The sequence below is a fragment of the Prionailurus bengalensis genome, chromosome B3 (genome assembly GCF_016509475.1).
Source record: "Prionailurus bengalensis isolate Pbe53 chromosome B3, Fcat_Pben_1.1_paternal_pri, whole genome shotgun sequence".
Lineage (NCBI taxonomy): Eukaryota > Metazoa > Chordata > Mammalia > Carnivora > Felidae > Prionailurus > Prionailurus bengalensis.
This window is the reverse complement of record NC_057355.1, coordinates 103,003,875-103,026,776: the sequence shown is the minus strand read 5'-3', so window position 1 is coordinate 103,026,776 and position 22,902 is coordinate 103,003,875. Positions and strand designations below refer to the sequence as shown.

General features: G+C 37.2%; 1 protein-coding gene across 1 annotated transcript in view; it reads left to right on the top strand.

The window, feature by feature from the left end:
* The first annotated feature begins 29 nt into the window (after positions 1-29).
* The window catches only part of WDHD1 (WD repeat and HMG-box DNA binding protein 1), a 69,602-nt gene continuing 46,729 nt past the window's right edge, over positions 30-22,902 (top strand). The window contains 11 exon segments of the mRNA XM_043556206.1: positions 30-137; positions 356-448; positions 10,023-10,134; positions 16,325-16,476; positions 17,622-17,665; positions 17,668-17,732; positions 17,919-17,969; positions 18,878-18,973; positions 20,716-20,808; positions 21,587-21,693; positions 22,046-22,187. Of these exon segments, the coding sequence (XP_043412141.1) occupies positions 372-448; positions 10,023-10,134; positions 16,325-16,476; positions 17,622-17,665; positions 17,668-17,732; positions 17,919-17,969; positions 18,878-18,973; positions 20,716-20,808; positions 21,587-21,693; positions 22,046-22,187 (939 nt within the window). The 5' untranslated portion in view covers positions 30-137; positions 356-371.

The window sequence follows — 22,902 nt, the reverse complement described above, 5'->3', positions numbered from 1 at the left end:
CTTGCTCTGCGCCGGGCGTGGGCGGTCGGGCGGGCCGGCGCAGGCGCAGTGGTAGCGAGCACGCCAGAGCGCGGGAAGCGGCCCGGCGCGGGCGTTTGTTCCACGCTTTTCCTCACCGGCGTAGCTCGGTTCTCTCGGTGAGTACCCCCTTGCGCTGCCAGTGGCCTTACAGCGCACCGAAGGGAAACGTGTCCCCTTCCCGGCTAATTGTCTGGCAGACCCTTTGCTCAGTCTTGTTTGTGCCACTCGGGTGGGGGAAAGGGGACCACCGGGAGACTAACTTCCCTGCTTCTTCTTCAGCCACCGGCTTTTCCTCCCCTTTAAACTAATACTAGTTTTGATAAAACATTTTTAGGTGGGTAGAAGGAAAGATGCCTGCCACCCAGAAACCGATGAGATTTGGACATACCGAGGGACACACAGATGTCTGTTTTGATGATTTGGGGAGGTAAGGTACTTTGAGAAACGAAAAAGAACGTTTGAGGTGTAAATATCACAAAATTTATTGTTCTGCGTCAGATAAGCAGCCTAAAATGACGCAACCAGACAGAAAAAAGACAAGTCTAAAATGGCACATGTATTTTCCTTAGGTTTATTGTTCGATTCGGGCCGTCCTTGTAGTTTTAGTATGTCTAAAAAGTTAACGAGTGTAAAATCTTACTTCCAGAGGAGTTGGAAAGATGTGAGCTTTCTCCCATATTTATCTTTTGTTCACTTGTCCTCTGCATCCCGCGTGATTATTTTGTCAGATGGCTAGCTGCCTCTTTCTCAAATTCAGTGGCCCTTTCTGTCGTTTTGGTGTTGTGTCTTTCCTTGGCTTTTGTGATACTATTTCCTTTTTTACTGTTTCTAACTTTTGACTTTTTTCCCCCCAGCTTACTTCCTTTGCTTAATTGATTGTGATCTTTTCCCAGGGTTATTCTGGTCTCTTTTTTATCTTTCTAAATCTCATTACTCTGCAGTACTATCCAGTTTCATGGCTTCCACTGTTACTCCTATATTGATTGATTTATTGAAAAAATAATTGCGTGTCAACTCTGGTGGAGGCTAGAGATACAGTAGTACAAACAAGTCTCTTCATTGACCTTAGAGTCTTTTTAGATTGACCGACATTCTGCACAGATTAATCACCACAGTGAATGTACGTTTAGAATTATACTTAGCAATATTAAATGATAGGTATAATGATAAGCATATATGAAGGAATGTTGATACAGTTTGGAAGGTGGGGAAGGTTTCTCAGAAGAAGTGTTTCTTGAGATGAGATCTGAAGATTGAATAGGTGTTAGGGAGTATAAAGAGATGGGGGGTGGCAGTGGGGTGGTGGTGTTGGCATTCCAGGCAGAGGGAACCCTGAAAAATTCCAGTGGGGTAGGGACCATGGTATGCTCAAAGGACAGAAAGAAAGCTAGTGATGCCAAAATGTAGAGTGTGATGCAGAGGTTGATGAGAGATGAAATCTGTGATGGTAAGCAATGGGCATCCTATCCAAGACCTCCTGGGCTTTATTGAGGAATCTTGTTTTCATTTTAAAAGCCATAGGAAGGTATTAAAAACTTGAAGCAGAGAGATGTGATCAGACTTTTTTTTTTAGTGTTTGTTTATTTTTGAGAGAGAGACAGAATGCGAGCAGGGGAGGGGCAGCGAGAGGGAGACACAGAACCCTAGGCAGGCTCCAGGCTCTGAGCTGTCAGCATAGAGCCCCACGCGGGGTTTGAACTCATGAACTGTGAGATCCTGACCTGAGCTGAAGTCGGACACTTAACCAACTGAGCCACCCAGGCATCCCCAGACTCTTGTTTTTGAGAAGTTATGTGGAAGATGAAGTGGAAAAGTAGAAGTGGATGCAGAAAGACTGAGGAGGTACCTGCATTAGTCTTGTGGAGTGTGATGGAAGCTTGGACTAGAGAAGACATGACATGGAAAAAGGAGGATGCATTCAGGAAATATTTAAAAGGTAGAATCAACAGGATAGATCAGACATTAATGATGAAGGAGATGGAGATGTCTGGGATCACATCTATGTCTCTGGGTGTTACATTTGGGGAGATGACAGTGCCATTCACAGATATCTGAAATGGTTGGAGAGGAGCTTATTTCAGAGGTAGAAGAAGAGTGGAGATTATGAGTTTACATTTGAACATTTGGAATATTTCTTTGAGATATTCAACTAGAGGTGTAGACAGTTAGATAAATGGGTCTAAAGCTAAGAAATGTGAGCTAGAAATAGAAATCTGTATCTTTTGCTGATGTCTCCTGGAGTTAAGGATTGAGGTCTTGACTGGAAATCTAGATGAGGAAGTTAATAAATAGATATTTAATGCTATGAACTTGGGTGAATGACCTAGAGAGGGAGTAAATGTAGTTGAGAAAAAAAGTTTAAGGGCTAAGCCCTCGGACACTCCAAAATATTTAGAGATCCAATTAAAGAAGGAAGACCCAGCTAAGGAGACTTCAGATGGGCTGGCTAGAAAAGTAGAAAACCAAGAGACAAGAATGATGTCTAGAAGCCAAATGAAGTAAGCATTTTAAGGAGGAGGAAATAATAAACGATGTCAAATGCTGCTGGTGGGTCAAGTTGAGGACTGAGAATTTACCATTAGATTTGGTAATATGGGTGATCTAGCTTTTGTTATGGAGTGGTGAGAATGAAAACCTTGTTGCAGTGTATTCATAAAACTGGAAAGGGAGGAATTAGAGTCAGCGAGGATGGCACTCAAAGAGTAAGGGTAGTTGGATAGGGCTGTGAGGTCAGGAAAGGTTTTTGTTTTAATGTTTATTATTTTTGAGAGAGAAAGAGAGAGAGAGAGCAAGCAGGGGAGGGGTAGAGAGAGAGGGAGACACAGAATTGGAAGGAGGCTCCAGGCTCTGAGCTGTCAGCACAGAGCCTGGCGCGGGGCTCAAATCCACAGACAGCGAGATTATGACCTGAGCTGAAGTCGGCCGCTTAACTGACTGAGCCACCCAGGCACCCTGGGAAGGTTTTTGTTTTAAAGTGAGAGATGCAGTATATGTATGAATGGCGATGATCCATATCCCAGGGAGGGATAAGTTGATGTTATGGTAGGAAGAGGGAGAATTGCAGGAGTGATGGCCTTGAGTAGGTAAGAGGGGTTACAATATAGTGCACAAGGGAGAGAAAGTGGCCAAAGGTAGGAACGTGGTCAAATTCACAAATGGAGGGAAGGAGCACCTAGGAGGCATAGTGAGAATATGAGGCTAATTTCTACAGACTACTTCAGTTTTCTGAGTAAAATAGGAAGCAAAGTTTTTAGCTGAGAGTCGGGAGGCTGTGGGGGTTTGAAGAAAGAGGAGTAGATATGAGATAGATGATTAGAAAAGAAGGACCTAGGGGCGCCTGGGTGGCTCAGTCGGTAAAGCGTCCGACTTCGGCTCAGGTCATGATCTCACGGTTGGTGAGTTCAAGCCCCGCGTCGGCCTCTGTACTGACAGCTCAGAGCCTGGAGCCTGTTTCAGATTCTGTGTCTCCCTCTCTCTCTCTGACCCTCCCCCATTCATGCTCTATCTCTCTCTGTCTCAAAAATAAATAAACGTTAAAAAAAATTTAAAAACTAAAAAAAGAAAAGAAGGACCTAGGGAAATATAGTTAGTTGGAATAGTGGGCAACACTAATGGTCTACTTTAGGTTAGTGATCATGAATTTAAAGTGAGATCAGACAACCTAGTTATGTGTTTTTTGCTAGCCATGTTTAGCTGCAAATGTTACTTACCAAGTTGGATTGAACCACGGTTGGGGTTTTGTCAGGTAAGTATGACAAAGGGAGGGGGTTTGAGGATGATGCAAAGAAGTGATTTTAAGAACAGGTTGTGGAATCTAAGCCAGATTAGGAGGGATGTGAGAATTTGTGAGGGAGTGAGAGATAGTGAGAAGTTAGTTTCAATAGATTGTAGATCCTAATAGAAGTAAAAAATGGTTGAAGTTAGGATATTAAGGGTACAGGTAAAAAGATAAGTGATTAGGATGATTGAAATTGAAATTATGAAGAATTTGCAATATTGGTAAAGACAAAATCTACTCTATGACAATGGGAGCCTGAGATGAAGTGAAGGACAAGACTTAGTATAAGAAGGCTTCGTGTATATGGATATTACAAATACTAAGAATTATGATAGGAATAGTGTTCAGAGCACCTGGGTGGCTCAGTGAAGCGTCCGGCTCTCAGGTCATGATCTCACAGTTAGGAGATAGAGCCCCGAGTCAGGCTCTGAGCTGCTAGTGTGGAGCTTGCTTGGGATTTTCTCTCTCTCTCTCTCTCTCTCTCTCTCTCTCTCTCTCTCAAAATTCACAAATAAACATTTTTTTTAAAAGGCATAGTGTTGTTAGGGAATGACAATGAACCTTGTGCTAAAAATCCTTAGGGAATATGGGAGATTTCTCTTTAGGAATTTGTAGGTGGTCTCATAGCAGTTTTTTGCCCCCGCCCCCTTTTTTTTAAAGAGAGTGGGGTGTAGCAATAGAATGGAAGTGGTAATGAAATGGAACGAAGACCCACTGACAGGCCCGAAAGGAATGTAGAAGAGAAATCAACCACCTTTAAAAATTTCTTTTAACGTTTATTTATTATTGAGAGAGAGAGAGAACATGAGCATGGTAGGGGCAGACACAGAATCAGAAGCAAGCTCCAGGCTCTGAGCTGTCAGCACAGAGCCTGACGCGGGGCTTGAACTCACAAACTGCAAGATCATGACCTGAGCTGAAGTTGGACACTTAACCGACTGAGCCTCCCAGGCACCCCAGAAATCAACCACCTTTTAAGAGGATTGAGGAGGAATCTGTGTTCTCAGAAGAAGTGTTCAGGAAAAAAGCTGAGGGTAGTCTGGTGCCTAACCATGAATTTCATGAGGCACAATGGAAGGGTTTGGGAGAGGTGGTCAGATTAGGAAAAGAACATTGCTCAGTGAGGATGGAGAATCTAGATGGTGAGAAATGCCTTGGTAATTGTTGGCTTCTTGTAGTTATGTCACAAAGAGGATAAAGACATGATATAATTAGTCCTTATACTCAGAAACTTACAGTGGTTTTTTTATCATCTAAACCGGGACACCTTTGGGAATGGGGAGGAGGATTTCAAAAGAATTAAAATTATAATTTTTAAAATTATTTATTGGTTAGCAAATTATTCTGTTTTGATAGAGCTATAACATTTCTGTTCAAAAAGTGTTTTGGGCACCTAGGTGGCTCAGTTGGTTAAGCATCTGATTCCCTGATTTCGGCTCAGGTCATGATCTCCCGGTTGTGAGATTAAGCTCCCAGTTAGGCTCTGTGCTGAGCATGGAGCCTGTCTGAGGTTCTCTCTCTCTCTCCCTCTCTCTGTCTCTCTCTCCCTCTCTCCCCCTCTCTCTCCCTCTCTCTCCCTCTCCCTCCCTCTCCCTCCCTCTCCCTCCCTCTCCCACTGCCTCTCTCCCTCTCCCACTGCCCCTCTCCCTTGCTTTCATGCTCACTCACGTGCTCTCTCTGTCTCTAAAATAAACAAAACAACAACACAAAAACCTGTTTTAAAATATTTTTCCTAAAGACGTATTTATGATATTAAAACATTTAAAAAATTTACACTGATTTTCTAAATATTAAACATGTAAACATTTACATAAGTAGAATATTCTTGGTACATACTCATCTACTTTAGTCAGTTCTTTTAGCCTGTCTCTAACATGGCATTTTTCTGAAAAATACATTTTTTTCAATATAGTCTTATTTTTATTTTTATTTTTCTTATAAAATTGGCTGCAGTCATCCTCAGAGTTGCATTTATGCTGAGACCTTGAAGTGAGATGAGTTAACTCTTTTTTTAAGACCATAATATTTTTCCTTCTTTTTTTTTTTTATGCTTACTTATTTGTTTTGAGAGAGAGCCCCAGCACAGGGGCAGAAAGAGAGAATCCCAAGCAGGCTCCATCCCATGAACTGTGAGATCATGACCTGAGCTGAAATCAAGAGCCAGACGCTTAACCGACTCAGCCACCCAAGTGCCCTAGGGTCATAATATTTTTTAGTATAAGAAAATAACTTTCTTTAGGTTCTCACATACCTGGTAAGCTCAGAAAATTCTACTAACTGGAAGAGTCTTCAATTTTTAAAAATCTATTTTAATTGAAATGGGTAAATCTTTTACTTTCAGTATTTTTATGGGTTCTGTCTTTTTACCTTCATTCAGAGTACCCTTTTTCAATAGTAAGTTCTTCAATATTTTTTACTTTTTATTTTTTTATATTTTATATATGTATTTTTTTTTTCTTTAATTCATCAAGTAAGTTTTCTGGTTTCTTTGAATGTTTCACAAATTTTAAGCCTACTCAGTTTCATTTTATTTTGGCACAGAATATAAATTTATATAGTTAAAAAGAGGGGTTCCCTCAGAAGATTCTTCTTACAAGTCAAGATATTCCAGAGTACAATGAGAGAATTTCAAAATGATATCGTTCACTCTTTCAGCTTTTAATGTACAAGTTGTTCAATTCTTAATTTGCTTTTGTAGGGATAAATTTTAGTGTCTTCCTGTCCATAAGCTTTGTTTTCATTAATTGCCTTTCACCAAAAGCTTCAAAGGCTTGAGTTGAATGCTTAAAGATCGTTAACTGATTTTGAACAAAATGCAACTAAGACTTAGGGAACGTGTTTCCAATAGTGGTGGTGGTGGTGGTGGTGATGATGATGATAACACCATCATTATAGGACACTTAGGTTTTATAAAGTCACTCTTCAAAGACTCATATATTTTAAAAATCTAATTGATGGGCAGGAAAGAAACAATCTCATGCAATGCTGAAGTATTTTCGTGTATCTAATATCAGTTTGTTTTGAAAATTTTGTTCAGTCATTGTGGGTATAAACTAAATTATCTCAAAATTCAACTGCTGTGGCTTCTGTTTTGATTCATACATTTTTATAGTTCATTTGGTTATGAATTATAGTTTCAATTCCAAGTACATTTGTGTTTCATAGATTTCTTAATTTAGTACGTGCATTGTTTTTACCACAGTGCTGTGCTCTACCAAAATGGGTATTACTGTGAAAATTAAGAATTTTATCTTTAGCATTAAACTTTGCAAATGATGTTAGAATTCCCAATAATGTTAGATGTTTTACTTCCACAGAATAAACTTTCAGAAGCTTTACTTTGTTTCTGTGAACTGGAGAGAAAACTAAACCATTATTGGAATCAATCTGACTGATTTTCTATTTAAACGTTGTAATGACATTGTAATAAAACCAGTATCATTTAACTGTTTGAAAAGTTCTTTTAAAAAAAAAAAGGTTTTTTTTTTTAACATTTATTCATTTTTTTTTTTTTTTATTTTTTTTCAACGTTTACTTATTTTTGGGACAGAGAGAGACAGAGCATGAAAGGGGGAGGGGCAGAGAGAGAGGGAGACACAGAATCGGAAACAGGCTCCAGGCTCTGAGCCATCAGCCCAGAGCCCGACGCGGGGCTCGAACTCACGGACGACGAGATCGTGACCTGGCTGAAGTCGGACGCTTAACCGACTGCGCCACCCAGGCGCCCCAACATTTATTCATTTTTGAGAGTGAGAGAGCATGAGCGGGGGAGGGTCAGAGAGAGAGGGAGACAGAGTCCAAAGGAGGCTCCAGGCTCTGAGCTGTCAGTACAGAGCCTGATGTGGGGCTCGAACTCACGGACCGCGAGATCATGACCTGAGCTGAAGTTGGACGCTTAACCGACTGAGCCACCCAGGCGCGCCAAAAAGTTCTCTTACTAATGGTGACTGCATATTAACAGCTATAACTTTACTCCCTACTTGCACTAGAAAAAATGAAAAATGAACAAAATTAATTTAGAACCACTGTTGTTTGTTCTAGTGCTGAGCTGTTCAGTACAATAGTCACATGTGGCTATTTAGATTTGAATTAATTAAAGTTAACTAAATTTGACATTCAGGTCCTCAAGTCACACTAGCCACATTTGAAACCACATTTTAATTGCTCAGGAGCCAAACAATTTCCATCCTCTCAGCAAGTTCTATTGGACAGTACTGAATTATTATGAAAAATCATGCCTGACAAGATGCCAACTCACTTTCTGCAGCTGCAGAAACATGGTTTTCAGGAAGTTTCAAGATAACTACTAGCTTACAAAGTAGATGCTCAAGTTTCTTCAGGAGTTCTGTGTCTTCTGTCTTTCCTGTGTTTGGTATTATCACAACAGCTCCTGTAGCAAATGTCCACTAACATTTTGTTCATGTTAACATTTTTATTATCAGCTTCTTGAGAAGCAGAAATTTAGTGTTTAATATTTTGTTAAACGTGTACTTGATACCTTTTTTTTTTTAGTTTGTTGCTACTGAAAGGTGTTTTATTAAAAGGCATAATCAATAATAAAATGAATGTTTTATTCCTATAGTAAGTGACAAAAACAGTGTCAGAAGAATATTCAGACTACTCTAAAAGTTCTTCAGGGGACTGTTGAGCTATTTTTTGCATATATTTCTCATTAATTCCACTACATTTCACTCTAATATTCTAAAGGTACCACCAACTGACACCTGCAACTTTCTACATCTCCTTTGCTGGCTAGTTGGTTGCACCAAATAGTTAGTAGCGGCAGCAATATGAGATACTTATCCCATCATCATTGAAGACTGAAAGAAATCGTTCTCTCTAGGGCCTCCTGACTGTTTTCACTTTGGTTTTAATCAAAGTGAACCAACTGTTAACACCTGTTGTCTGTGAAGGGTGGTATTATGTTGCATAAAGAAAGGATTGGAATGGGGAGATGGGTTGTCACTGGTTGCCTTTCAGATTTACCTATGTGATAAAGTGAGAACTCTGTTCGTTGTACATGTTACACTACTAAACAAGACCATGGCAGAAGCTGGAAGTGCAAGGAAGAGGTCTGTCAAACCCACCCAACAAATTTGGATGCATGTAATACTAATATATATTTTTTAAGATACTACATTTTATTTATTTATTTTTTAAAGTTTATACATTTCCTCGGTAATCTCTACACCCAACATGGGGCTCTAATGCTCAGCCCCGAGATCAAGAGTCACATGCTCTTCTGAGTCAGCCAGGTGTGCTGATACTAATATGTTTTAAAGTGAAAAATCGAGGACAGATTACGAACTAGCAGGATGCATAAATCAGGAAAGTCCTGGGCAAACAGACTAATGGTCCTCCTATTTACTTCCTATAGAAGGGAGTCCAAGCTCCTTACTCTGGCATTAAGATCATTGTGAATAGGATGACCCCCAATCTACATTTTTTTTCCTCAATTTCCTGTACTGTCTGCTAAGTAAACTCCCCATTCTTTACTAACATCGTGTTTTTGTTCATGTGGTTTCCTCTGTTTGGAGCTGCTCTTTTCACCAATCTCAGCATATCTAATTCTACTTGCCCTACTTGCCCTTTGACTTCCCAGTGTCTTCTTTCTTTTGAATCCCTCTGATTTTCCAGGTGGGAATTAATCCTTTTCTTCTGAACCTCTATAGTTCTTTATATGGCTTCTCTTTGCCATTGACCATGTTATTTTTGTGTTTTGTTTCCTTTTGTATGTGTCACAACACCTACAGATAGGACACATACCAAATGAATAAAGCACCAGGAAACAAGAGGTTTAAAACAAGATTTGAGAGTTACAGCCATTTGAATAATCAGCTTTGGATAATTGAGTTCTTGTATCCGTCCACTTACTCATTTTACAAACATTTATCAGGGCTTCTATTTGTCAGAGATTGCTTTGTGCCAGGGGCACAATGGTGAGCAAGGTTGACCTAGTCCCTGTTGTTAGATTACACACTCATCTTTCTTACATTATTACAAAGAATTTTATGCCAGGGAGGAACTGTAGGGAACATTAAATTCACCTTTCATTTTATAGAATAGGAGATTAGCAGTCCTCATTATTGAAGTTTAGGTATGTAAAATAAGAAAACATTGATTAACACCTTGATTTTATTGGAAAAAAAGATAAAGTAGTATTCTAAAAAAATTAATAAGGCTGAAACTGGGTGACCTTTTAATGACTGTGTTTCCTCCACAGTTGTATTGTGACTTGTGGAAGTGATGGTGATGTGAGGATTTGGGAAGATTTGGATGATGATGATCCTAAATCTATTAACGTTGGAGAAAAGGCATATTCATGTGCTTTGAAGGTATTGAAAACAGTTACAGCTAACAATGAGAAATGATACTGCTGTGTGATTTTTATGCAAGGGTGAAGAATATTTTTGTTGAAGTTTTGAATGTAGAGGTATTTTTTGTTTTTCTTATGAAATAGTAATATTCAAATATGTATAATGCCATAAATTTTTACAGGTAAAACCTAAATCTGAATGGCTTTAAAAACTGAATGGTTTAGGGTACCTGGGTGGCTCAGTCCGTTAATCATCTGACTTCAGCATAGGTCATGATATCAACGTTTGTGAGTTTGAACTCCACATCGGGCTCTGTGCTGACAGCTCAGAGCCTGGAGCCTGCTTCAGATTCTGTGTCTCCCTCTCTCTGCTTCTCCCCTACTTGCTTTCTCTCTTTTCAAAAATAAATAAATATTTAAAATTTTTTAAATCTGGATGTTTGATGGTAAACCAGTTAAAATATATGCAAGAAATTATATGTTTTCTTTTAAGATTTAAATGTTCCCTTTTCTCTTTGAGAGAAAACTCCATGGCATTTTCAGGTTTTAGTTCACTAATTTAGATAACTTGAAGAATCACACTAGAAAAGAGGAATATTCTAGCTTTTCAAGATATTTATGTGTTTCATGTTTCTGATGTTTTATGTAAGGTAAGTCTGGAAATGAGATGTAGGTCATTTGGAGAATGGAGACACGTTTTTTCAGAAGGACTTGGCAATCTAAATATTTAAAAACCACTAAATTTTTAATTTGTGATGAATTTTAAGTTGAGTGTATTGTATTTGGGTAGAAAAAAATCTTTTCACAGAAATACATATTTTCAAACTCAGGCTCATTAAAGTAAATTAATGAGATGGTCTTTATTTTATTATTTTTTTAATGTTTATTTAAAGAGAGAGAAACAGTGCAAACGGGAGGGGCAGAGAGAAAGGAGACACAGAATCTGAAGCAGCCTCCAGGCTCTGAGCTGTCAGCACAGAGCCTGATGTGGGGCTCGAACTCATGAACCATGAGATTGTGACCTGAGCCAAAGTCAGATGTGATGCTTAACTGACTGAGCCACCCAGGCACCCCTGAATGAGATGGTCTTTAGATATTAGATATTCTTTTTTAAATGGTCACATATAAGAGAAAATATATTCCCAGAAGGAAAAATACAAAAGACTAACATACATTAGATACAAGTTAAATCTCACTAATAAGCAAAGAAGTACAAATTAAACAACTGGAATTTTTTTTTTCCATTAGATTGGCAAGGATGAAAAATATCACTAATTCCAACAATAGTGAGGATTTGGAGAAGTATTTGTAAATGAAAAAGACTCACTTGTGGTTTTCTGTTACACTCACACTACTACCATGCTCCTAACACCTCAACCATTGGATGTGTGGATTTTTCCCCCACACCAAACAAATTTCTGTAATATTAGCTGGGTGTCCTATAGTTCAGTTCAATTCTGACACTAGCACAGACCTCACAGGTTAGGGGCTCAGTGCCACAAGACTGCTCCCCACTTTAGATACAAGTTGAAAGTAGTAAGTCCCCAGCTCACCCACAGCATCTGTCTTACTTGGCTACAAATCAGAGGTTCCCATGCGCCCCCCCTCCCCCCAAATGAAATGGTTTCAGTCATTTGCTACAAATAGCTCACAGAATTCAGGCGGAAACACTGGTACCAGTTCATTATATAATGAAGTATAGATAAAGGTACAGGTAAACAGGCAGATTAAGAGATACATAGTATGAGATCTAGGAGGGTATTTTTTCCCCATGGAGTTGGGGTCTGAACATCGTCCTGGTACGTGAATATATTCACCAACCTGGAAACTCCTTGAACCTCATGCTATTGGGATTTTTATGAAGGCTTCATTACATTGACATGGTTGTTTATTAATTCCATTTCTAGCTCTTCTCCCTTTCCTGGATGAAGTGGGGTAGGGCTAAAAGTTCCAAGCCTCTAATTTTGATTTTTTTTTTTTAATGTTTATTTATTTTTGAGAGGGCGGGGAGGGGCAGAGACAAACACAGAATCCAAAGCAGGCTCCAGGCTCTGCGCTGTCAGCATACAGACTGATGTGGGGCTTGAACTCACAAACTGTGAGTTCATGACCTGAGCTGAAGCCGGATACCCAACCAACTGAGCCACCCAGGCGCCCCATGGTTTGATTTTTCTAATCATGAGCCCTCATTCTGAAGTTATCCAGGAGTCTGCCAAGAATTGCCTCCTTAGGACAAAAGACATTTCTATCACCAATGAAATTCCAAGAGATTTAAGAGCTTTGTGTCAGGAACCAGGGTCAAAGACCAAATATTAGAACAAAAGCTGTTCCTAGTAGTCTTATCACTTAGGAAGTTTCAAGGGTTTTAGAACTCTGCCAGGAATGGGAGGCAAAGGCTAATATCTATTTTCTATTATTTTACAGTATTGCACAACAGTTGCTGGAAGTGTAACTGGGGAGCTTTTTAGAAAGTAAATTGATACCATACATCAAACTTAGAATGCACATAGTCATTTCTGGCTATTTACCCTGAGGAAATACATACTTTCATATTTATGTGGACAAGGATATATTAGTAAAACTACTTTTTATAATAGCAAAAATTAGAACCAATTGTTCTTCAAAAGAGAATTTGTTTTGTAAATTGGTAGAGTCCTATAATGTAATACTATGCAGATACAAAAAAAAAAAATGAGGGTGTGGCTATGTATCTATCAGCAAAGATGTTTACAGTGAGTTGAAAAATTAAAAAGTTGCACGGCAGCCTGTATTGTGTAGTCTTATGTTTGTTAAAGGATACACAGACATATATATACTTGAAATTTGCATATGTGTGTAAGAAAGTTAGAAAGATTTAACTCAAAATGTTAACAGAGATTACTTCATAAGAGTAGGGAAACTCACTCTTTGCCCAGAACACTTTCATGTTGTTATTTTTCTTCTAGAGTAAGTATGCACTACATTTATATATGAAGACTGTAAAGAAGGAAAAAAAGTGGTCTTGTAGCAGTTTCCTAGGGAAACTGGAACAAATTGTCAAACCCTTGGTGGCTTAAAACAACAGAAAATTGTTGTCTCATGGTTCAGAAGGCAAGAAGCCTGAAACCAAGGTGTTGGCACGGTTAGCTCCTTTAGAGGCTCTGAGGGAGTCTGTTCTATGCCTCGCTCCTAGCTTCTGGTCGTTGTCAGTAATCCTCAGTGTTGCTTGGTTGGAAGAAACATCGATCTGTGCCTCCCATGTTCCCATTGCCTTTTTCTCTGTGTCTTTGTGTCTCAAATCTCCTCTCCTTTTTCTTATAAGGACACCAATCATTGGATTTACATCCTTAATTTACTATATCGGCCAAAGATGCTCTTTCCAAATAAGATCACATTCACAGGTACCTAGGTTTAGGATTTAGGCATGCCTTTCGGGGGTCATTATTCAGTCCACTAGAAATCTGATAATCTGTGCTAAAATGTTTTCTTTGGCTTTAGAAATAAAGGTGATGGTACTTCATTGAAATGACATTACCAAATAACCATGTAAAGTTGACAGCTTTACAACACATTTCATTTAAAACATAATTGTTTATGGTTTTGGAGTCAGTGGTACAGGAAAGTACAGTTAGATGTTTTATTGGATAACAAAATGGAGAAAATATCACTCTAAAATAGTGAAACTGAAATTAATCAATTGGTTAAGTAATAGTTAACGTCTGCATGGTATTTTACGTTGTCAAGGCCTTTTAACAAAGTTATAGAGAAGTATGTGGAATTACCTCTGTTTTATTCATGGGAAAGTCAAAGCTCTGAGGAAGGCCAAATGACACAGTTGGTAAGAAACACCGTGGACTAGAGCTCAAGTCAGCCGGTGCTGGGATCCATTCCTGTCAGTCCACCAGGGAGAAGAGTGATCTGACCAGAGCCCTGATCTTTTGGGTGTTTTCTTTTTTGTTTTTCTTTTTTTCAATTTTACTAGTTGACAAAGTACTGATAGTGATTTGATTTCTCAGTAGATTGGTTGGAAATTGATTTCAAAACAAGTCCTTTGTTCAGGTCTCCTGGGTGAGGAAGTATAGATATACTTTAATATTTTCATATGAATAGAGGGCTAGTTAATGTGTTATTTAAAAATCACCGAAATTGTTTGTTAGAGCTGAGGGTGCTTCGTTGATTTTACTGAGAGATCTGTCTGTCAAGTAAAGCACAGCCAGGTTGCATAATTCCTGTATATGCACACAGATAGTGGGTGTTTCTGCAGTTTTGCCAAAGAATATGTAGCATCATCAGTGTTGTCTTGAGTTGGTTATAGTTTTTCCTTGATTCTCTTGTTTTCACATTAAATTATTGTTAGCTTCAACATTATAGATGTAGTCTTTTGTGGATTGTTTAATTACATCCAGTAGTTACAATGAACGCATAAACAGTACTTTTTACCAGTTTTCCAGTATTTGAAGATAAGTATATATTGTAGTTCAAATCTGAATCATCTGTACTGTTACTTGAAGAGAGGTATACATCTTCCCAAATTTTTCTGTATAGTAACATGTCACTGTATTACTAAGTTCTTTTTCCACTGGAGTGAGAGCAGGTGCTATAGATAGACAGAGGGTCTTACATGTTCAAATATGGCTGAGATCTGTTGCTATAGGATATTCATTAACAAACTTGAGTATTTGGTTTTTTGGCAGTTACCATTTAATCTAAATTAATAAATTGACCATATGATTTATCAGAGCCCCTCCTAAGAAGTAATAAAATTAAGTTTCCAGGGCAGATACTTTACCTTTTATGATTCTTAGCTAAAATCTCTGCAAAGCAATGGTCTCTGCTGATCATTTTCATATCCTAAAATTTTCCATTTATTTAGTGTTCTTAATTTTTAAATTTAATTTTATTATTTAATGTTTATTATTAGAGTGCATGTGGGAGCACAGGAGGGCAGAGGGAGAAGAAGGGAGAGAATCTTTTTTTTTTTTTTTTTTTTTTTTTGAGAGAGAGAGAGAGTGTGTGCATGAGCTGGGGAAGAACAGGGAGAGAGGAGGAGGGCGAGAATTCCAAGCAGGCTCTGCACTATCTGCACAGAGCCCAACTTGGGGCTTGAACTACTAACCATGAGATCGTGACCTGAGCCAAAACCAAGAGTCAAACACTCAACTGACTGAGCCACCCAGGCACCCTGGAAGAGAGAGAATCTTAAGCAGGCTCCATGCCCAGTATGGAGCCCAATGTGGGGCTCATTCTCACCACCATGAGATCATGACCTGAGTCAAAATCAAGAGTCAGATGCTTAACTAAGTGAGCCACCCAGCCACCCCTAATTTAATTTTATTATTAAAAAAAATTATTTATATTTTTAACTCCAGTATAATTAACGTATAGTGTTATATTAGTTTCAGGTGTATGATATAGTAATTCAACAATTCTATACATTATTCATTGCTCATCATTCTAAGTATACTCTGTTTAGGATCCTCCTACTCCACCATCTTTCTGTCTAGTGTTTTAAGGGGCACCTGGACAACTTGGTTGAGGGTCCGACTCTTAATTTCCGTCCAGGTCATGATCTTGCAGTTCGTGGGATCAAGCCCCATGTTGGGCTCTGTTGGCAGTGTGGAGCCTGCTTGGGACACTCTGTCCCTCTGTCTCTACCCCTTTCCCACTTGCGTTCTGTCTCTCTCTCTCTCTCTCTCTCTCTCTCTCAAAATAAATAAACATTAACAAAAACCACCTTTCTGGGGCACCAGGGTGACTCAGCCTGTTAAACATCTGACTTCGGTTCTAGTCATGACATTGCAGTTCATGAGTTTGAGCCCCGCAATGGGCTCTGTGCTGACAGCTCAGAGCCTGGAGCCTGCTTTGGATTCTCTGTCTCCCTTTCTCCGCCCCTCTTCTGCTCATGCTCTCTGTCTGTCTGTCTCTTTCTCTCTCTGTCAAAAATAAACATTAAAAAAAAAAAAACATAAAAAAGCCCCAAGAACCACCTTTAAAAAAAGAAAATCCAGAGGCTAAAAATTTGGCTGGTGAAGGGAGAATTAAATTATATAAAGGTAGTAAATAAATTTTTCTTGCTAATAGACATTCAGGAAAGTTGTATACTGAGTGATGATTTTTCTCTTGACATTAACTACATTTATAAGATTTTTTTAATAGGATTGTTAAGTGTGAAGAGACTCCCAATTGATTTGGATTTTTTTTTTGTAATATTTCTTCTATTTTTCTTTTAGAATGGGAAATTGGTCACTGCAGTATCTAACAATACTATTCAAGTCCACACATTTCCTGAAGGAGTTCCAGATGGTATATTGACTCGCTTTACCACAAATGCAAACCATGTGGTCTTTAATGGAGATGGTGTAAAAATTGCTGCCGGATCTAGGTGAGGCTCTTTGATACCAGAAAAGGAAGTAATACTAGAACAGAATGGTCATGTGTTGGTTTCAGGGTAGCATTTTCAGGACTTTGCCCTTTTTTTGTTGTTATTAATTTTTATATTCAAGTGTTCAGTAAAGGTTTTTGAGGACAACCTACTCTTTGTGAATTGAGATACATTGCTTTGCAGACAACCTGTTCAGTAAATGCTGAAACAGATTAGGGAAACATGATAGTTTGATACAAAATTTCAAAAATTATTAGGGTAGAATGTGGACTGTACTGTAGGATTTTTGTTGTTTCTCTTGATGCTTATTTGTCACAGGAAAAAAAAACAATTAAATTGCTGAGGTGGAGTAAAAGCCATAGTACTTTTAAATATGGTTGAGGAGTGCCTGGGTGGCTTAGTTGGTTAAGCATCTGACTCTTGATTTTGGTTCAGGTCATGATCTCACGGTTTGTGGGTTCAAGGCCTGCATGAGGCTCTATGCTGACAATGCGGAACCTGTTTGAGATTCTTTCTCTCTCTCTCTGCCCCTTTCCCGCTCTTGCTCTTTCCTTCTCTCTCAAAATAAATGGATAAACTTTTAAAAAATAAATAAATATTATTGAGACTTTAAAAAATGGTCATGACTTTAATTAATTGGTAAATAATAGAAGCTTAAGATGTAACTGAGGAAGTCACTTAGGAAGTATTTCTATTTTTAATTTTTTTTTAATTTTTATTATTTTTTAACGTTTGTATTTAATTTTGAGAGACAGGGAAAGAGAGTGCAAGCAGGAGAGGGGCAGAGAGAGAGGGAGGCAGAGGATCTGAAGTGGGCTCTGAGCTGACAGCAGAGAGCGTGACCAGGGGTCAAACTCAACGAACTGTAAGATTGTGACCTGAGTGGAAATCAGACACTTAATGACTGAGCCATCCAGGAGCCCCAGAAAGTATTTGTATTTTAATGGGAAATCTTGAATCGTGTTTATGGTATTTTTACAAAGCAAAATTAAAAGGTAAGTCCTTAAATTTTGATGCCAAATTTTACAAATTGCTATAAAAAAATTACGGCATTTACTCTTGAAATATTTGAGTCAGGTTTTAGGAGAGGCTTTGTATTGACATTTATATTAATACCTGTTATACATTACTCTTACTGTTCACAGTGATTTTCTAGTCAAAGTTGTGGATGTGATGGATTGCAGCCAACAGAAACATTTCGAGGACATGATGCCCCTATTTTAAGTCTTTCTTTTGATCCTAAGGACATCTTTCTGGTAATCATTTTTTCCCCTTTGTTTGTTTGTTAGTTTGTTTGTTTTTCTTCAGTATGTTTAAAATTATAAGAGAATTAGAATATTTCACACAGTTGATAAAAAGACTGTTTGATTTATCAGTTGAACCAGTTTCCATATAGTATTATGGTTGTAACTATAGAGAAATTTATTGTTTTATTTCTGCAGGCATCAGCTAGTTGTGATGGATCTGTCAAAGTGTGGCAAATTTCAGATCAGGTAAACTTGTCAACTTGAATTTAAAACTTTTTGCTCATTTCTGTCATAAATGGGGTGTACATATCATTGGGCTAAATTAATTTTTTTTCTTTTTAGTTTTTTTCTTTTGAGTAGCATTGAATACTGTTTCTGTGATCAAATCCTATGATAATCTAACGCAAAAGTGTGTTGAAGACTAATTGCTTTTGTACCCAATCACAAGGGAAGCAATAGATTTATATTTCATTTTTAGGTTTTATAAATCAGTGGGGAAAATTCAGTCAATGTATATTTACAAATGAACTACCATGTGTAGGGACCTTGATGTTGGGGATACAAAAACAAAGACATTGGCCACACTTTATTTGGCGAATCACATAAACGACTTATTCTAACCAACCTGTTAAAAGTTTTGAAGGAGATATCAAGCAAGTGCTCTCTAGATTGGCACAGGGAACAATTAATTCTTCCTGAGGCATTCTAGAGATCATGTGGCTGATGAGAAAAATATCCCCCACAGGTATGCCTCCTCAATAGGCACAGTTTCTTCCCCTCATGTTTGAACTGTTCAGAAGGGTTGACTTTGACACCTTAACATTTTCTAGGAGATCTCTTAAATTTATTTTTGTAGACACTTTAATATTTTAATGTATTGGGGTTTTTGTGTGTGTGTGTACATTTGTGTGTGTGTTCGCTTATTCTACACAGGAAATACTCTAATTTAATTATTTAAGACTTTTGCTCTTTATACCTGTGAATTACTTAAAGTAATTTAGTAATTTCATCATAATTTGATGAAAGTGAATTCAGTTGCTTTTCTCTTAGCCATATATCAGTTTGAAGAAATCACCTATTAAATTTATTCTATTCTGCATATCTTTTTGGAAGAAATTTAGTAAAGAGAAATAAATTTCTTTTTTAAAAATCAGACATGTGCTGTTAGTTGGCCACTGCTACAAAAATGCAATGATGTGATAAATGCAAAATCAATCTGCAGACTTGCTTGGCAGCCAAAAGGTGGGAAGGTAAGTGACTCTTATTTTTCAACCTTTGTTTTTGTTATTTCTTCTAGTTCTTGTCAACTTTGAATGTGAGAATAGTAGAATTAGTTTTTTAAGTTTTAGCTATTTTATGTAGGTTATAAGTTTTAGTGCCCCAAGCCAACTAATTAATTCTGAAATGTTTTAAGAAACGTTTTAACTTCATAAAGGTTTTTTCTGAAGAGTACATTTTGAATGAATTAATGTCATATTCTTCTTTACATTGTATTTAATGGAACAACTCTGGAAACAGTCTTGTTATGTCTGCTCTTTCTACTACCATTTCACATTTTGGAGGTAGTAACTGATGGTAGAAAGATAGGACCTGCTTGAAGAGAGGAAAGAGAATGAAATGCTTGAATATAAGGAGATCTTAAGAAATCAATGGAGGGAAAAATATTACTAATAAGAAAATTCAATAAGGTAGCTGGAAACAAACTAATACACAAAACCACTAGCAATCATATATAAATAATAGCCATTTAGAAAACATGGTGTGGAAAAAATGATGCATTTACTGTGAAATCAAAAAAGATGAAATAACTAGGGATAAACTTACCAAAAATGTGAAAGAGCTATAAAAATTTTAACTTGCTATCAAGAGCAGTAAAAGAAGACTTAAAGAAAAAAATATATTCCATTCTTAGGAATTAAGAAAAAAAAATTTTTTTAACACTTACTAGTTTTTGAGAGAGAGAGACAGTGCAATTGAGGGTGGGGCAGAGAGAGAGGGAGACAGAATCCAAAACAGTCTCTAGGCTCCGAGCTGTCAACACAGAGACCGACGTGGGGCTGGAACCCATGAACTGTGAGATCATGACCTGAGCCGAAATCAGGAATGAAAGTCACCCCTCTATGTGTTCTTGTAGAGTCTATGCTTATGTGTACCTTTGGGAAGTAGAAATAGGATTTAGAGATGGGAGGGAGACTTTATTTAATCTATGTCCTTTGTATCATCAACTTTTTTTTTTTTTTAAGTTTATTTATTTATTTTGAGAGACAGAGAGGAATAACACTCGTGGGAGGGGCAGAGAGAGAGAGAATCCTGAGCAGGCTCCATACCATCAGTGCGGAGCCAGACACTGGACTCAAACCCACGAAACCATGAGATCATGACCTGGGCTGAAATCAAGAGTCGGATGCCTAACTGACTGAGCCATCCAGATGCCCCTATATCATGTGACCTCTTAAGATTACATTCTGCGTTTAAGTGATAGTTGTAGAATTTAGGATTTATTTTTCTTTGCTTATGAAACATTAATTAATTTAAAAATCAATACAATTAACGTAGTTTTTCTGTTCATAAATAATACTTTTTTCTTTTTGTGATAAACATAGAATATACTGATTTTATTTTTTCTATTTGCTTGGAAGAATATGTAAGTCGATAAGTTTCCTTTTAAGATGTTTAAAGCATTCTGGATCTATTTCTTTCCTTTTAGCAAATGAGATGAATTTTTAGATCCAAAGGGCTTAGATTCCTGAAAAGCAGTATTAAAAATACATAACTATAAGTACTCTGGTTTTCAGTGCAAGCAAATAGAGTGATCATTCATTCTTTGCTTATCAAAATTTTAAGTAGTTTTCTGAGTTTTTAGTTGCCAATTAAAATACAAATTTGCTTTTATGTTTTCTAGGCTTATTTTGATGAATGTTTTGCCTCTTTTTTCCCTCTCAAATTTAATTTATTGTAAATTTTTGTTTAAATCATTTTTCTTTCCTAATAGTTACTGGCAGTTCCTGTGGAAAAATCTGTTAAGCTATATAGAAGAGAAACTTGGAATAATCAGTTTGATCTTTCAGATAATTTCATCTCTCAGGTAAGTTTTATAAGTGACACTTTGAATTAGCTAACAGGAATATTTCAGGTATACTTGGACTAAATATAATCACAGTTAAGTGTTGGAAATGGAGAACAATGCCAGATTGTTGTTCATGTGTCTAACTTTTGTCCCTCAACCTGTCTTCATTTAGCCAGTAACTGGACAGTAGATAGGTCTTTGCTAGGTCTTGTCTGAGCTTTCTCTTTGTGAAGTTGGTAAGAAAATTTCTTAATTTATAAGAAGTCAAATTTAACTCTAACATAGTATTAGAACATGTTATTTTCACATGATCAGTAATTAGCCTTTATTGTTAAATGAGTTTTATTGAGACTTATGATCATGGACTCTGGAATTTTAGAGCAGGAAAGGTTGTTGCTCTATATTCTTTCTCTCCTCTTATACACACCCATTTGGCACGTAAGGAAACAAGAGGCCCAGTAGGTCAGCAGTTACTGTTCATTTCACTTACTAGTTCTCTTCATCTTGGTGATGACTGCTAAGAGGATACCTTTTGTATCTCTCTAGGATAATAACAGTTTTTAGCTTTTGCTTTTAAAATTGTGCCAGCATAATTTTCTCATGGTAAACAAAGTAATAACCGCTTAGTGATAGTTGAATTATTATTGAAAAAGAAAGTTGAATAAGCAAACTGTCTTGCCATTTGTGAATTGATTTAATTAGAAGTTACACAGAATATGGGTTATAAAAATTTGAATTTGGCAATAAGTGTTTATTTTCAAATTATGCAAATTGTTATTTATTGTTTTTCCTATAGGCCCTGAATATAGTAACCTGGTCTCCCTGTGGGCAATATTTAGCTGCAGGGAGTATTAATGGTTTAATTATAGTTTGGAATGTGGAAACCAAAGGTTGCATGGAAAGGTATGATTCAACTTATTTATTTGTTTGTTTATTTATTTTTAAAAGTAATCTGCACCCCAGTGTGGGGCTTGAACTCATGGCCCCAAGATCAAGAGTTGTATGCTTTACTGACTGAACCGCCAGACTGAACCAGCCAGGCACCCCTCTTTTGCTTTTTTCTTTTTCCTATTAGATTTTGGTTTGTTTTATTTTGAAACATTACAAATTTACAATTATTAGATTGTCAAAATACGAACATAGTTAATAGTTTGTTAGAAATCATTTAACGTTTTCTAACTAAAATTTTCCTAAAGAAATGTATAGTTTATATATTTTTTGGTAGCGTTTTAAGAACTCACTTTTTAATTTTTAGGGTGAAACATGAAAAAGGTTATGCAATTTGTGGCCTGGCATGGCATCCTACTTCTGGTCGAATAGCTTATACTGATGCAGAAGGAAATCTAGGGCTCCTGGAAAATGTTTGTGAACCCAATGGAAAGACATCAAGTAATAAGGTAATAAGTAATATGTGGTAGAATAGTTTCTTCAGTCTTTTGTGGTCCTATGGATTTGGAAAACATCACAAAAAACATTACTTTCTTGGAAAGTTATAATTCGTTATTATTATTAGAGGCTCACTAATGATTTATCATAAAGAAAACTGTTTAAACTTGTTTAACGTAATATTTCCCAAATATATTTTACTGAGAAACTTTTTCCCCTCAATATAATGCCTATTAATATTCCTTGGCTTTATAAGGAATACCTTTGTGAAGTACTATTTTAGTATCCTGATGTTCTGGGGATTGTTATTTAAGTAAATATAGATAAAATTAGAGTTAATAATTATAACTTAGTGTAGCCTATCAACCTTTTCAGCTCTGAATTCACTTTAATTCTTAGAGCTATACTTATATCTCTTAATGCTTAGCCATCCAGCCTTACTAACTAAATTGCTTTAAATAGGCCATCTTGTTTTATACAAGTCCTTGGTTTTGTTCATTATTCCCCCTGCCTGGCAAATATACCCAGTCAAACTTAAGTCTTGGTTTAGAGTTCCAGTTAAAGATCGTGGACTTAATACATCCATTTATGTCTGCTCAGACAACCTGATATTTGGAACCCCCACTAAAATTACACTAAATAGTTCTTTTTAAATGCATAATCTGATAAAGTTAAAGAAGACAGTTGAAGTGGTGATAGTAACAAAATTTTGGAGGCTGAAAAACA